General features: G+C 44.5%; 1 protein-coding gene across 1 annotated transcript; it reads left to right on the top strand.

Moving 5' to 3' along the window:
• Positions 1–2,221: 2,221 nt before the first annotated feature.
• LOC123142898 (LEAF RUST 10 DISEASE-RESISTANCE LOCUS RECEPTOR-LIKE PROTEIN KINASE-like 2.2) lies at positions 2,222–7,459 on the top strand. The gene is made up of 5 exons (XM_044561602.1): positions 2,222–2,920; positions 3,514–4,113; positions 4,936–4,974; positions 5,297–6,356; positions 6,452–7,459. Exons 1-5 carry the CDS (start codon positions 2,260–2,262, stop codon positions 6,555–6,557), a joined length of 2,466 nt encoding a protein of 821 aa, XP_044417537.1. The 5' UTR covers positions 2,222–2,259; the 3' UTR covers positions 6,558–7,459.
• The last annotated feature ends 6,867 nt before the right edge of the window (positions 7,460–14,326 follow it).

Raw genomic sequence — 14,326 nt, 5'->3', positions numbered from 1 at the left:
CCAAACCGTGTAGAGCAAACTGAAGAAACCTTGCACTATTTACTCCGGGGCTGCAATTTTTCTTAGAGCTGCTGGGACACCCTGCTACCAAACAGAAAAAGAGGTACCTCCAATTTTGAAGAAACGTTGCTTGCTAAGGCAGAGTTACCAGTCAACTTTGGCATGGAAGTAGTTATGTTTGGCTGTTGGAATATTTGGATACAAAGGAATGGTCAGGTCTTCAGAAATATCCATCCTACTGTCCAGAGTTGGAGAATCAATTTAAGCCCAGGATAGTTTAGCATCACTGTTGGGCCAACCGAGACTTTTTAGTTGGGAGCTGCAACAGTTTTCACACCTGGGATTAAATCATTCCCGCTAAAGAAGATGGGCTTAAATCGAGAAATACATGATCAAAATGTTTAGAGCTGTTAAGATCAGAAGTCCGAATGTAATTTTTTTTTTTTGAGATAGCTCACCATCCATGCCGAACGGGGAAGTCCGATGGTTGATATGTTCTCACATGAGATCTTTCTTTTTTTGCGATGCACATGAGATCAATTGTAGCAAATAGATAACTGGCTTGACCCAAACGTAAGTTCAGAACTGAAAATTCGTAAAAAGAAAACCTTCTTTATAATGACAGGAGCATAACACATATGTCTCACACATCAGACAGAAGTGCTAAAGTCATGACTTGTGTTGGACTGGCGACAAAAAGTTATGAGTAAATATTGTTTGGGCCCTGACGAGATTTATGATGGATATAGATTAATGTCATACGGGACCCCGTAGCCCCTCCCGACGCCTCCCCAGGTGGCGATCCCAAGCGCCGCCAGCAGCCAATGACGACTCGGCCTCCCTCCCGATGCTGCCGCTGGCATAGGCCGCTATGGCTAGCGGGAACCCACTTCTCTGGCGCTGGTGGGCATGGCGGCGACCGTGGATTTGGACCCAGATCTGACGTCAACTTTCGCGGGCGACCGATGGTGCGATGAGGGGTCGGCTAGGGAGGAGCGTTCCCTATCGGGAATCCGGCGGCTGCACGCGCCACCACGGTGTGGCTCAGTGCGGATCCGGACAGATGCTGGTTCAGAGTTGCGCGAATGCCGGTAATAACCGTGTCGACCTCGGTCATGGCAGACGATGGCGGCGTCTTGGGCGTCATCTCCTTGTCGGAGGCATCGTCGGTTCCAATCATCGTCACATCGTTCCGGCTGCTATGGGGGAAACCCTAGATCTGAGATTCTGGGATTGAACAATGATAGAGGCTTCAGGCCGTCCTCCTTCTTGGGGGCATTGTCTTGGACGAGAAATGGAGAACTATTGTATTTGTGGGTTCCAGCATGTCACAAGTCAGGATTTTAGAAACAACAGCAAATGCATCAACCGAAGACAAAGACACTCTTGTGACCAGTGACGAGCGCATCAAATTGTCTCTGTCCATGCTACCTGTAATCATCGCTTTCTTTGGCTGCGGCACCTCATTGACTGGTCAAGACTGTCATCCCATGGGTTGTGCTGGACAAATATCTTCAGAAGCCCCGAAAAAAAAAAAAATCTTCAGAAGAATCCAACTGCTGAAGAATCTACCAGTTTTTATATTTTATTTTTGCCAATGAACATCTACTAGTTAAATTTGTCTTGGTAACATCCACACAAGTCACGACCAGAACCTGATCTCCTATGTACTATGGCACTGCCGTTTCAATGTCCCCCCACAAGATTGATCTTGCCTCTGTGTGCATATCAATAATGTAAAACGCACAAAGAGTTACACGCAATTACATGCTGATTAGAATTCTTTCTTTCTAACTAACCTCTCCCGCCTCTTCCCCGCTCCCCCCTGATTTTTACGGGGTGGACCCCTCCTCCCCTTAATCTCCAATTAAAACTCATTAGTTTGTAAATCCCGTGTAACTCTATGTATATGTAGCATTACTCGTGTGCATATACCCTTCTGTCTCTCATACAGTTAGCACGGACCGCTCAAACCCTAGCCCTTGACATGTAGCCAGCCAGACGTTTTTCCCTTCTCCCCTGCAACACGTTGCCCTTGGAAATTGAGTGGTGCTGAGCACACTTGGGTCGAGTCAATCTTAGTCCACATCAATTAATTTGTCTCCTGAATGATTTTTCTCTTTTGAGAATTCTATCCTCCATTCCCCCGTCTCACTGTCATTCATTTGTCTTGGTACCATCTAGAGTACGTACTAAGTCATCACCAGGACCAGATCTCCTATCGTAATAATAATAGTAGCAGCAGCAGTAGTAGTTTCAATGTCTCTAGCCAGCTTGCTCTTGCTGCTGTGTGTATCTTTCTTTCTTATCGCAGCCACTAAACCAGGTGTGCAAGCAGAAGGCTGCTCACCCGAGCGATGCGGCAACCTGACCATTGCTACCCCGTTCGGGCTCGTCTCAGGGTCGGAGGAGAACACATGTATGCAGCTCGGTTTCCAGGTCCACTGTACCGACGGTGTCCCGTACCTCGGGTACCACTCTGGATACGGACTCCAGATCCTCAACATCTTCCCCGACAACGGCTCCATGGTTGTTTCTGACATCCTCAAGCTCGGGGACTTCAACAGTTCGAGCCACCAAGGTTGCCATGTCCCGATGGCCGACGCCGCCACCAAAATTGGGCCTCCATTCTCAATAAGCCCCCTTAACCAGAACCTCATCTTCTACAACTGCACCAAGCCGCCGCCAGCCCGAGCTAGGCTGGTGGAGACGATGTGCGGGAACAACACCTTTGTCCGTGCGGGAGGGTGGTACAACGCGACAGGCGGGATGAACAGCAGATACGCTTTGGAGGGCTGCAACGCCACCGCCGTGCCGGTGCTGGTGCCGTCTGGCGAGGCGAACGCCGGAGACTACGAGGAGCTCATCAGCGATGGCTTGCTCCTCACATGGCAGCCGCTGCCTTCCGCTGGTGGTAGTGGTAAGCTCACTCATCAAATAATTAATTGCTAGTATTAGGCCGGTTCCATTCTCGTCCACTACTTAATTTGCACATTTCCGTTACTCCTCCCTCCGTGTGCTGTTTCTTGTCGTTGTAACCACCAAGGATTTGGTTACCGGGCTGAAAATTAAATTTGGTTGCCGCCCCGTAACCATGAATAATCTCGGTACTCCATGAGAAATCATCTTACCCAGCAAAAATTTTACCGACGTGACCACGTCCACTACTTTTGAATTTGGCTGAATGTTGATCGAGTTTTGTTTTAAACCACGGTGGTAACCAGAAATCTCGATCGGTACCCCATGAGATTTTTTTCCTTCAGAATCCAAAACCTTGGTAACCACTCACTCACGTGTGGCGAGGGCAAAGGTTCCCTTCCTTGACAGCTCCCTGTATGGACACATTCTACCGACGGGCCCTCCTCCTCACCTCCATTTATTTGTATTGGTACCATATAATCCACGCAACGCAATAGGTCGCCACTTCACCAGAACTCTTATCTTTCCGATAGATGTCCCCAACCTGCAGCCGCCTGTTGCTGCTTCTGTGCATATCTCTCTCTTGTATCGCAGCCATTAAACCTGGCGCGCAAGCACAAGAAGCCTGCTTGCCCGAGCGATGCGGCAACCTGACCATCTCTTCTCCGTTCGGGCTCGTCTCGGTGTTGGAGGAGAACAGGTGCGCTCAACTCGGTTTCCAGGTCCACTGCACCAACAGCACCCCGTACCTTTGGTACTATGAGCCCGGGTTCGGGCTCCAGATCCTCAACATGTTCTACAGCAACGGTTCCTTGCTCGTCGCCGATATCCACAAGCTAGGAGACTTCGAAAGTTCAGGCTGCCATGTACCGGTGACAAATACCTCCTCCAAAATTGGGCATCCATTCTCGATTAGCAACTTGAATCAGAACATCATCTTCTACAACTGCACCAAGGCGCCGCCGTTGGAGACCGTAAGGCGAGCAGGGCTCGCGGAGACGGTATGCCGCAACAACACCTTTGTCCGCACAGGAGGGCATTACAGTGAGAGGGACGGCGGCTATGCTTTAGAGGGATGCAATGCTATCTTCCTTCCGGTACTAGCAGCATCCGGTGAGGCGAACGCAAGTGATTATGAGGGGCTAATCAGCAATGGCTTCCTCCTGACATGGCGGCAGCCGCCTGCTGGTAGTGGTGAGCTCACTCTGTCATCATTTTTTTTAAAGGAGGGGATTACCCCGGCCTCTACATCACATGATGCATACATCCATAAAATACTTTTCTGGGCAGCTACTGGGCGCCATGTGCTAGATGCATATATACTAGGATCAAATGCATCAACGAATTTTTTTTCTTGCTTAGTCTAGATGGTCGAAATCGCTTGCCATTGCGGTCTGAGTCCCATATTCAAACAAGCTTGAGCATATATATAGATTTGGTTTGAAATGAAAATATGAAGTACATCTAATTAAAATGACTAGTCAGATATTTTGAAGCACAAAATTACTAGTGAGATATGGATATATTATTCCTAGCAAGAGTAAAGAGAGGTGTGACCTGTCACAGTCGGTCATTGCTAGTGGGGAAATGGCACGGTCCTTCCGATCTGTGCACTCCACACAAATATATATCTACCAATCAAGATTTTGCGGTCACCAGAAAAAATTGATAAGCCGGCGACAATGGACAGGTGCAGCACTTGTTAGACTGCACGACACGATACTAGTGACGTAGATTAACATTCCAAAACTCCTTATTACCTTCTAATATACACAGTCCAATAAAATCAAATACATCACTGTTCCTACAATCATCTAGAAATGAAAACAAAAGATAGACATGTAATTCAGGCACTTCACTGCCTTTTTTTTGTATATTTCGTTGTCAGATGTTGTGTGTGTGTGTGTGTGTGTGTGTGGGTGTGGGCGCGTGCGCGTGCTTCCTTTTAAGAAACCAACCGATATCGTACTACCATGGACATGTTGCTGTTGAACTAAATATTATGTGATATTTCAGGTATCAAGAGGATTAGCAAAAGGATACTAATACTAATAGGTATGATAAACTTTCACAATATTTTCGTATATGATCATTTAAATGTGATTGATTAATCAGGGATAATGTTTTTCTATGTTACTAGTTTTATAATTTTATCTTGCCTATAAGCATTGAACTTTGTTTCTAAGATTAAAATTTAAAACAAGCAACTCTCTATTCGGGCATGATACAACACTGGGCAATTTCAAGCAAATCTATGACCTTTACCTTGTTCCTACTTTTTCCGCCTCGTACTCTTTCAGAAGGACAACTTACATGTTTGAAACTACTGATGATGTTACAAATTTAACTGTCTATATAACATCTGCTTCAATGACAGTTTCATCAGCAGTTTCAGCCTTGCTCTTTCTATGCGTTTGTGTGATGATGAGGCATCCTAAGGGGAAAAGACTATGGTCTCGCAGCAAAAGGACTAGCAGCGGCACTGAAAGGAATTACGAGGCCATGATATTATCATATGGATCACTAGCCCCCAAAAGGTACACGTACTCACAGGTAATGAAGATAACATCTTCTAGCAATCATGAGCTTGGAAAGGGTGGTTATGGTGTGGTTTTCAAAGGAAGACTACATGATGATCGACTTGTTGCTGTGAAATTCTTGCATGACTGCAAAGGAAATGGGGATGATTTTGTGAATGAGGTTATGAGCATTGGGAGAACCTCTCATGTTAATATTGTTAGCTTATTTGGGTTTTGTTTGGAGGGATCAAAACGAGCTCTTATATATGAGTACATGCCCAATGGTTCCCTGGATAGGTATATTTACTCCGAGAACCCCAAAGAAATTTTAGGATGGGAGAGGCTGTATGCGATAGCAATCGGGATTGCTCGTGGCCTAGAATACTTGCACCATAGTTGTAATACACGGATCGTTCATTTTGATATCAAGCCACAAAATATCCTTCTAGACAAGGATTTTTGCCCAAAGATTGCTGATTTTGGTCTAGCTAAATTGTGTCATGCAAAAGAGAGCAAGCTTTCAATGACTGGTGCTAGAGGAACAATTGGGTTCATTGCTCCAGAAGTTCACTCTCGGACATTTGGTGTTGTTTCAACCAAGTCAGATGTTTATAGTTATGGAATGATGTTGTTAGAGATGGTTGGGGGCAGGAAAAATGTGAAATCGGTGGCTGAAAAATCGAGCGAAGAATATTTTCCAGATTGGATTTATGACCACCTTTGTCAAGATGATGGACTGCGAGCATGTGAAGTCAGAAGTGAAATTGAGGAAATAGCAAAAAAGATGACCTTCATTGGCTTGTGGTGCATACAAGTAGTACCTATGTATCACCCTACCATAACCAAAGTTCTAGAAATGTTTGAAAGAAGCTTGGATGAACTGGACATGCCACCTAAGCAAAACTTCCATGGACCACTGTAAGATATTTATCCACATATTTATGTTCCTTTATTTAGTTTAAGTGAAGTGATATTGTCAATAACTTGACGTACACATTTATGTCTTGTTCCAGTGACGACTCAGCACACAATATGAGTGTACAAAGTGCAAGTTATACCATTTCTGAAGACAAGATCCTTGTGAATTCAAAAAACATTCAATTGTTGCCAGCTCTTTGAGAAAGCAACATGCACTAGATTCGGCAAAGCAACAAAGTTCAATGGTGTATCATTAAACATATTTCACTCATGTACAAACTTGATTTAAAGCTGGCTCTACCTGAAACAAACAAACTCGGATAAATGTATTATCGAAGTTCCATTAATCAAAAGCATTGTTTTTAGTTAGAAGGTTATTACTTTGTCTGTGGAACATGTAAAGATTGACGCATAATGAATTCCCACGCTGGTTACAGCCTGGAAGGACATGAAATGTTTGTTGCTGGCGGTGTACATCTTTACCAATGATGAAGACACGGCCATTGATATCTGGGTGATGCAGGACTACCAAGGCGAGGTCTGGGATTTCGTGCATCGAGTTGAATTGCCCGTTGCGGATATCAGCCGCCAGTGTCAATCTTCTTGGCATGAAGAGGGTGTGATGGCTGTACCTGGGGACGGCGGTGAGTTACTCCTGCTGGTCAGCTGTAACGGATGGTTGTTTCAGGTTGATGTCGATGGCAAGTTGATTGCCAGTTTCCAACACAGAGACCTCAATTCTACTCTATATGTGCTCAAGCAAACTCTTGTTCAACATTCCTTCTTTCCGACACTAGACGGTTATGTTATGAATGCCTTGCCTTTCATCTGACCTGATGATTTATTGTTGAGTGTGGTGGTGTTTCTTATCAGCCTAGCTCTCCGTACGTACATGAGCTGTTGTATGTATTAACTAGATCCCCGGTGTTATGCTGTGAGCACTTAGCCTTTTATCTTAGAGGTGTCAAGTGTGGTGGTGTTTCTTACCGGCCTAGCTCTCTGTATCCACACGAGCTGCAGTATGTGTTATCGGCCTAGCTCTTTGTGTATTCTTGAACTCAATATTGGATTATATCCCCTCTTTATATGGTGGTTCTCTTTTTACTCAATAGTTCTGTTTATTGACTTGAAGATTTGACTTTATCGAGTTCTTTTATGTAGAGATTGCCTGGTGGTCTTCTTAATACTGGCATTTACAAATATACATTTCTTCCTGTTTATATGTTGTTTCTTAAGCTGACGATGAAATGAGGCCAATTATCCTCCTTATTGACTAAGCAAGTTACAAATGATTTGCTTACAAGAGCTAGCTGTTTCTGAACAACTTTTCATTGAAATGTTCTGTTTGCAATTAATTCTTGTTCATGATTCTATAGCATGTGGTTAGGTGTTGAAACATACGTACTATTATAATTCTGCTTTTGTGTTGCATTGTTTGGAAATATATCAATCATTTCACTTCAGCTTCTAACCACCTCAAGAATCAATGCTTCATGTGATATTTCATCTTAAGATAAGCTTGAGAAATGAAACTTGTAATGATAAGCAAAAGAAAGGTATCATGGTCACGCTCAGGTCCCAGATTGTGTCCCCTCTAGATTCTGCAAGTGCCACCCATGTTCATTTTTTTTCTTTGACCAGCACAATGTGTATGAATTGGGTCCACTATGAGCAGGTCTGTTTCTTTTTTATGTAGACCGGTTAGCCACGAGGTGGAGTGAACGGCAGTGCGAAGCGACACCGGGCACAAAGACAAGCAAGCCGGTGGAGTGCTGCTGATATCTCACTAACCCAAATTATGTTTGGACTTGGGAGATGGCCTACATAGAAATCTTAATACCAATTCTAATCAAAGTGGCAGTATGATTTGGGTACAACCTATAGAGATGCTGTGTGTGTTTATATAGGAGTATTATTTTGGTTACTGGAACCTAATGTGTCCTATAAATTGGCAGTGCGCATGCTGGGAATTCGAGAATAAAATTCTTGGTTTCATGCCTCACCATTGGCTAAGAGAGAGTATCCAAGCACACACGTCGGCTCCCCCACGTACCTGTTATCTTGCATTTCAGTTTAAGTATTTTTTGGTAATTTTAACCCATAACTGAACCTCATGCCTTTTCAGGATAGGAGAGAGGATACTCCCCTGCAACCTGCACATTTTAGGAAGCATAAAAGGAAACAATTACAGAAACACAAGGAAAAAAATGTTGTGAATAACATGCACAAGCCCAAACATAATCCAGCTGGGAAGGCTACAATGCTAAGGAGAAGCCAAGTGAACACAATCCAGCTGGGAAGGAAGATACTTATAGAGTATCCAAAGGGATCATGTAAGCTGAAGATCTGTTTGGCTCAGCATACCTTCTGTTATGATATATGATCTATATATAACTGCTATAATATTAAATGCACCTACCTTCTGTTTGTCGCAATTTGATAACTAGTGCGGTTATCTTGAAGTCTCGATAGTATGGATGCATGCTTGAGTGACTATTCTGGATATCAACAGTACTTGAATCGTTAACTATGTTGTAGATAGTTATAACCAAAATTACTGTGTATACTTCTTTAGGGAGTCCCTGTACAGGTTATTATTCATGCCTATTTTATGATCAAATTAGTGATATACTTAAAATGAGTCTTTCTGTTTGGCATCTGCCGTTCCCTGGCTCAGTGGTGCATGAATCCAAACTGATGGCCTGGTGATAATATCTCTGTGATTAGTCTCCTGTTGCTGGGAACTTGGGATCATTCCTAGTTAGTAGTTAATGTACTTCATCGTCATGTGTTCTCCATAGTATTGTAGCCTTTGCCTCGAGGATGCTGTAACAATGTAATTTTTCCAAATCATTATACAATCACTAGTTATACCCAATGATGGATCTCTGTGTTTTTTGCTGTTTGCACTCTGCTATTTCTTACATATTAGCTAATGAGATTTTTCTTAAGAACCAATCCTGGTTTTGAAATGGGTCTGATTAATTTTTACGCTCTACATGTTCATTACTTCATTCTTATAGGGAGGTATTGGCTGGTTGCCATTTTTTTTACAAGGCAATAACTGCTGGTAAACTACCTGACATCTTGATGTTTATGGAGATTAAACAAATATTTTTTAGCGCCAATTGAATGTTTGACAGTACTGTATGTATGTATACATTGAGTTTTTTGAGCAAGCCTATTCCTTCCAAGGGAGATGTAATTCATGTGTATTGATAAACTTTATGTTTATGTAACAAAATCTTATATAATCATCTCTGACTTGTTTTTTTTTTTGTGATTACCATGTTCAGCGTCTTTTCACGGAAGAAGGCCTTCATGCAGATATTAATGGAGATGGAGTTCTAGATCAAGTTCAGGTGTGTTGAAATGTCAAAACTACAGCTGCGTGACTTGGGCTGTCATTTCCCTCGCCGGCCAGCAGATGAGGTCAGGCTCTGTTGGCGCCGCCTCCTCGCCGCAACGCCCTTCTTCTACCTCTTGCCTCACTCAAGGAGAAACTCCACACACACATGCACACATGCACCAAGGAAGAACACACAAGCTTTGCCAAGAGGCTCCCTTGGTGATCACACGGTGGCTACATTGTTTTCCAGCCCTCTCGGCCTCTTTCTCATTGCTTGATATGCAACATATATACAAGGGGCTGGCCTCACACACGTACTAACTAGCTGCCAGGTTCGGCCACTAACGCCAGGTAGCGCACGCCCAGGTAACTACCCTGAAATCCCTCCCAGCTAACAACTTATCCATGCAGCCACTAACTAACCCATGCATGAATTTGACTCGACTAAACACAATATTGTTGTAGCTTGCACGCACCCTCGCCACGACCCGGCCACCACACGGCCACATGCATGGCTTATTGCCATCAGGCTCATCGGGTCAGTGACAGTGACATGGCCGGCGACATCGACAACCGCAAGAGCACGTCGGCGGCGATATTCTTCATCAGTGATATTTCTATCAATTGGCTGTCACAGAAGTAGAAGGTGCGGCCTGTAAACGAGCGGAGAACGTCGTACCTCGTTAGAGGCGACGGTTGCGTGTTATATAGGCAGGGGCATCTCCCTGATAAGCATACAAAGTTGTTGGGATTACATCTTGAGAAACAAGGAAGATCTAGAGAGATAGAGAGATAAGAAGTTACAACAAGATAGACTCTATCTATCTAGCCAGGCCAGGTTCGGCCAGTGCGCCCTATGGGCCTATTGCACTATGTTTAACACCCTCCCATAATCACAACTTGGACATGTTGAGATTACGCTTAAATTCCTCAAAACTTCTTGTAGGCAAGGCCTTGGTAAACCCATCAGCAACTTGATCTTGAGAGTGAATAAACCGAACATCCAATTTCTTGGCAACAACCCTTTCTCTGACAAAGTGAAAGTCTATTTCGATATGTTTAGTTCGTGCATGAAAAACTGGATTAGCAGAAAGGTATGTAGTACCAAGGTTATCACACCATAAGCATGGAGCTTGTTTGCAGTGTATGCCAAGTTCCTTAAGCAGAGACTGAACCCAGATAATTTCAGCAGTAGCATTTGCTAGTGCCTTGTATTCTGCTTCTGTGCTAGATCTAGACACAGTAGCTTGCTTTTTAGCACACCAAGAAATCAGATTTGGACCAAAGAACACTGCAAAGCCACCAGTTGATCGTCTGTCATCTAGACAGGCTGCCCAATCAGAGTCAGAGAATGCACTAACAAGTGTTGATGGTGACTTGCTGAAAGTCAGTCCAATGCTCAAAGTATTTTTAACATATCTAAGTATGCGTTTTGCAGCTGTCAAATGTACTGTAATAGGTGCATGAAGGAACTGACATACTTTGTTCACAGCAAAAGAAATATCAGGCCTAGTCAAGGTTAAATATTGTAATGCACCAACCATACTTCTGTACCTGGTGCTATCCTCTTGGTTCAAGAGTTCTCCCTCTGACAAGGACAATTTTTCTGAGCTGGACAAAGGTGTCAATGCTGGCTTGCAACCTTTCAACCCTGATTTGGCTACAAGATCAGTTGCATACTTTTCTTGGGTAAGATAGAGGTCATTTCCTGCTCTCTTTACTTCAATACCAAGAAAATAATGCAGGTCTCCCAGATCCTTGAGAGCAAATTCAGAATTTAAATCTTTTAACAATCCTGTGACAGCCTCATCTGATGAACTTGTGACTAAAATATAATCAACATATATAAGTACAAATATGGAGGTATTTGACTTATTATAAATAAATAATGAGGTGTCAGATTTGGAAGGAGCAAAACCAAGTGCCTGAAGTTTTGAGCTCAACCTGGAATACCATGCTCTGGGAGCTTGTTTTAATCCATACAAAGCCTTATCAAGCTTGCAAATGTGAAGGGGTTTACTTTTGTCCTCAAACCCAGGAGGTTGTCGCATGAACACTTCCTCTTCCAGAACACCATGGAGAAACGCGTTCTGTACATCTAGCTGACGGAGACTCCATCCCCTAGACATGGCAATAGACAAAACAAGGCGAATAGTGGCAGCCTTTACAACAGGACTAAATGTGTCCTCATAGTCTAAGCCATACCTTTGCTTAAAACCTTTCGCAACTAGTCTGGCTTTGTAGCGATCAATGGTTCCATCAGACTTCTTCTTTACTCTGAAAACCCATTTACAATCTATCACATTTTTACCTTTCCCTTGATGTGCAGAGACTAAATGCCAGGTTTTATTTTTGTCAAGCACCTTGCACTCTTCTTCCATGGCCCTTTTCCATCGTGGATCATTCAAAGCTTCTGCTACAGTACGTGGAACAGTATCTGCATCATGTGTATTACAAGCATAGCCAAATTTTGCTATATGTTTGTAGTTTTTCGGTTGGATTACTCCCCTTTGAAGTCTGGTCCGAGATGGCGAAGGGGAAGGCACAGAAGATCCAGCGCCTGGATCAGCTGCAGATCCCGAAGACGACCTGTCGGGTGCGTCAGGCGCGGGTGACGAGGCGGGATCTTCTGCGGCCAAAGGGCGTGACGTACTCGAGGATGGCGGCACAAAGGATCCCGCAGCTGCACCAGCCGCAACGTCCGGCTCATGATGGGGTGATGATGAGTGGGCCCCCGCAGATGCGGCGCGGGACTCCACGCCCGGATCCTGCCGAGGCGCGCGCCACGTGTAGTGACGCGGTTCGGGGCCGAACCGACCGGACGCAGGCGGCGCGTGGTCCACCCGCGCAGGCGCGCCGTGATTGGCCGGACCGCGGCTGTCGTGGCGTGGCGCGGGGCTCGGTGCAGATTCGTCTGTCCCGTCACGCTCGGATCCCGCGGCTGATGCGCCCCGATCCCGAGGCGGATCTGCCTCGATGGCGCTGCTGCTGCATCCAGGAGGCATAAAATGACAGTTTTGGCCAATTTCTTCATCATTTTCTGTCCCATTTTTTGCTGCTTCATCACAAAACTCATCACCACCATTAGTAGGAGGATTAGTCAATAATTGATCATTAGTAGTAAAACCATCCCCATTATCAGAACCGGTGAGATGAGATGGAAGAAGAAGAATTTCCTTTTGAAGGAGAGCGCCGGCGTTTGGGTGGAGATGTGCAAAAGGAAAAACTGTCTCGTCGAACACAACATCATGGGATATATAGACACGACCCGTGGATACATCAAGGCACTTAACACCTTTATGTTGTGGACTATAACCAATGAAGACACATTGTTTTGACCGGAAAAGGAGCTTGCGATTGTTGTAGGGACGAAGATTTGGCCAGCACGCACAGCCAAACACTCGGAGGGATTTGTAATCGGGTTCGGTGTGAAGAAGGCGTTCTACCGGAGTTTCATTGTTGATGACTCTACTAGGAAGAATATTAATAAGATGAACTGCGGTGAGAAAGGCTTCATCCCTGAATTTTAATGGCATAGAGGCAGCTGCAAGAAGAGCTAGACCTACTTCGACGATATGCCTGTGCTTACGCTCAGCAGACCAGTTCTGCTGGTGAGCATGAGGGCACGATATGTGGTGAGATATGCCAATCTGTTGGAAGAAGGAATTGAGGTTTCTGTATTCCCCTCCCCAATCAGATTGGATAGCTAGAATTTTGCAGTTGAACTTTCTTTCTACAAGTGCTTGAAAGTTGTGAAAAACTTAAAACACATCAGATCTCTTTTTGAGGAGATAAATCCACGTGTACTTACTAAAATCATCGATGAAGCTTACATAATAAGTGTGGCGCCCAACTGAAGTAGGCGCGGGACCCCAAACATAGAAAATGAGTTCAAGAGGCTTGGTAGAAACACTTGTAGATATAGGATAAGCTAACTGGTGACTTTTAGCACGCTGGCATGAGTCACAAATAGTTTCACAATCACGCTCACCAACAAACGGGAGCTTATTCTTTCTAAGTAATTTCTCAATCAAAGGAAATGATGCATGCCCTAATCTATCGTGCCATCGTGTTGAAGACACTTTGGTGACACCATAGGCTTGTTTATTCAATCTCCTAAGCTCCGGAATCAACGGGTAGAGCCCTCGAACACATCTACCTCGATAGAGGATTTTGCTCGTGACCTGATCCTTGATCAAAAAGAAAAATGGATGAAACTCAAGGAATACATGATTATCGAGAGCAATGCGATGAACGGAAAGGAGATTCTTTGATGCACTAGGGACATGCAAAAAATTTCTGAGACGAATATTTTTGTGGGGAGTTTTTATTACTGAATGACCAATATGACTAATACTCATACCTTCTCCATTGGCGGTATGGACTTGGTCTTGCCCACGATACTTTTCGCGCATGGTCACCTTCTCCAACTCCCCTGTGATATGATCTGTCGCGCCGCTGTCCACGTACCAGTTCGTGTCGACGCCGTAGGAGCCGTCGGCTGCCCCCGCAACCTTCTCATCTTGGGAAGATTCTTCATCTTCCTCGTAGCGGTACCAGCAGTCCCGCGCGGTGTGGCCTGGCTTGCCACAGATTTGGCAGCGCGGCACGTCAGGAGCAG

The sequence above is a fragment of the Triticum aestivum genome, chromosome 6D (assembly GCF_018294505.1).
Source record: "Triticum aestivum cultivar Chinese Spring chromosome 6D, IWGSC CS RefSeq v2.1, whole genome shotgun sequence".
Lineage (NCBI taxonomy): Eukaryota > Viridiplantae > Streptophyta > Magnoliopsida > Poales > Poaceae > Triticum > Triticum aestivum.
This window is presented reverse-complemented; position numbering and strand designations above follow the sequence as displayed.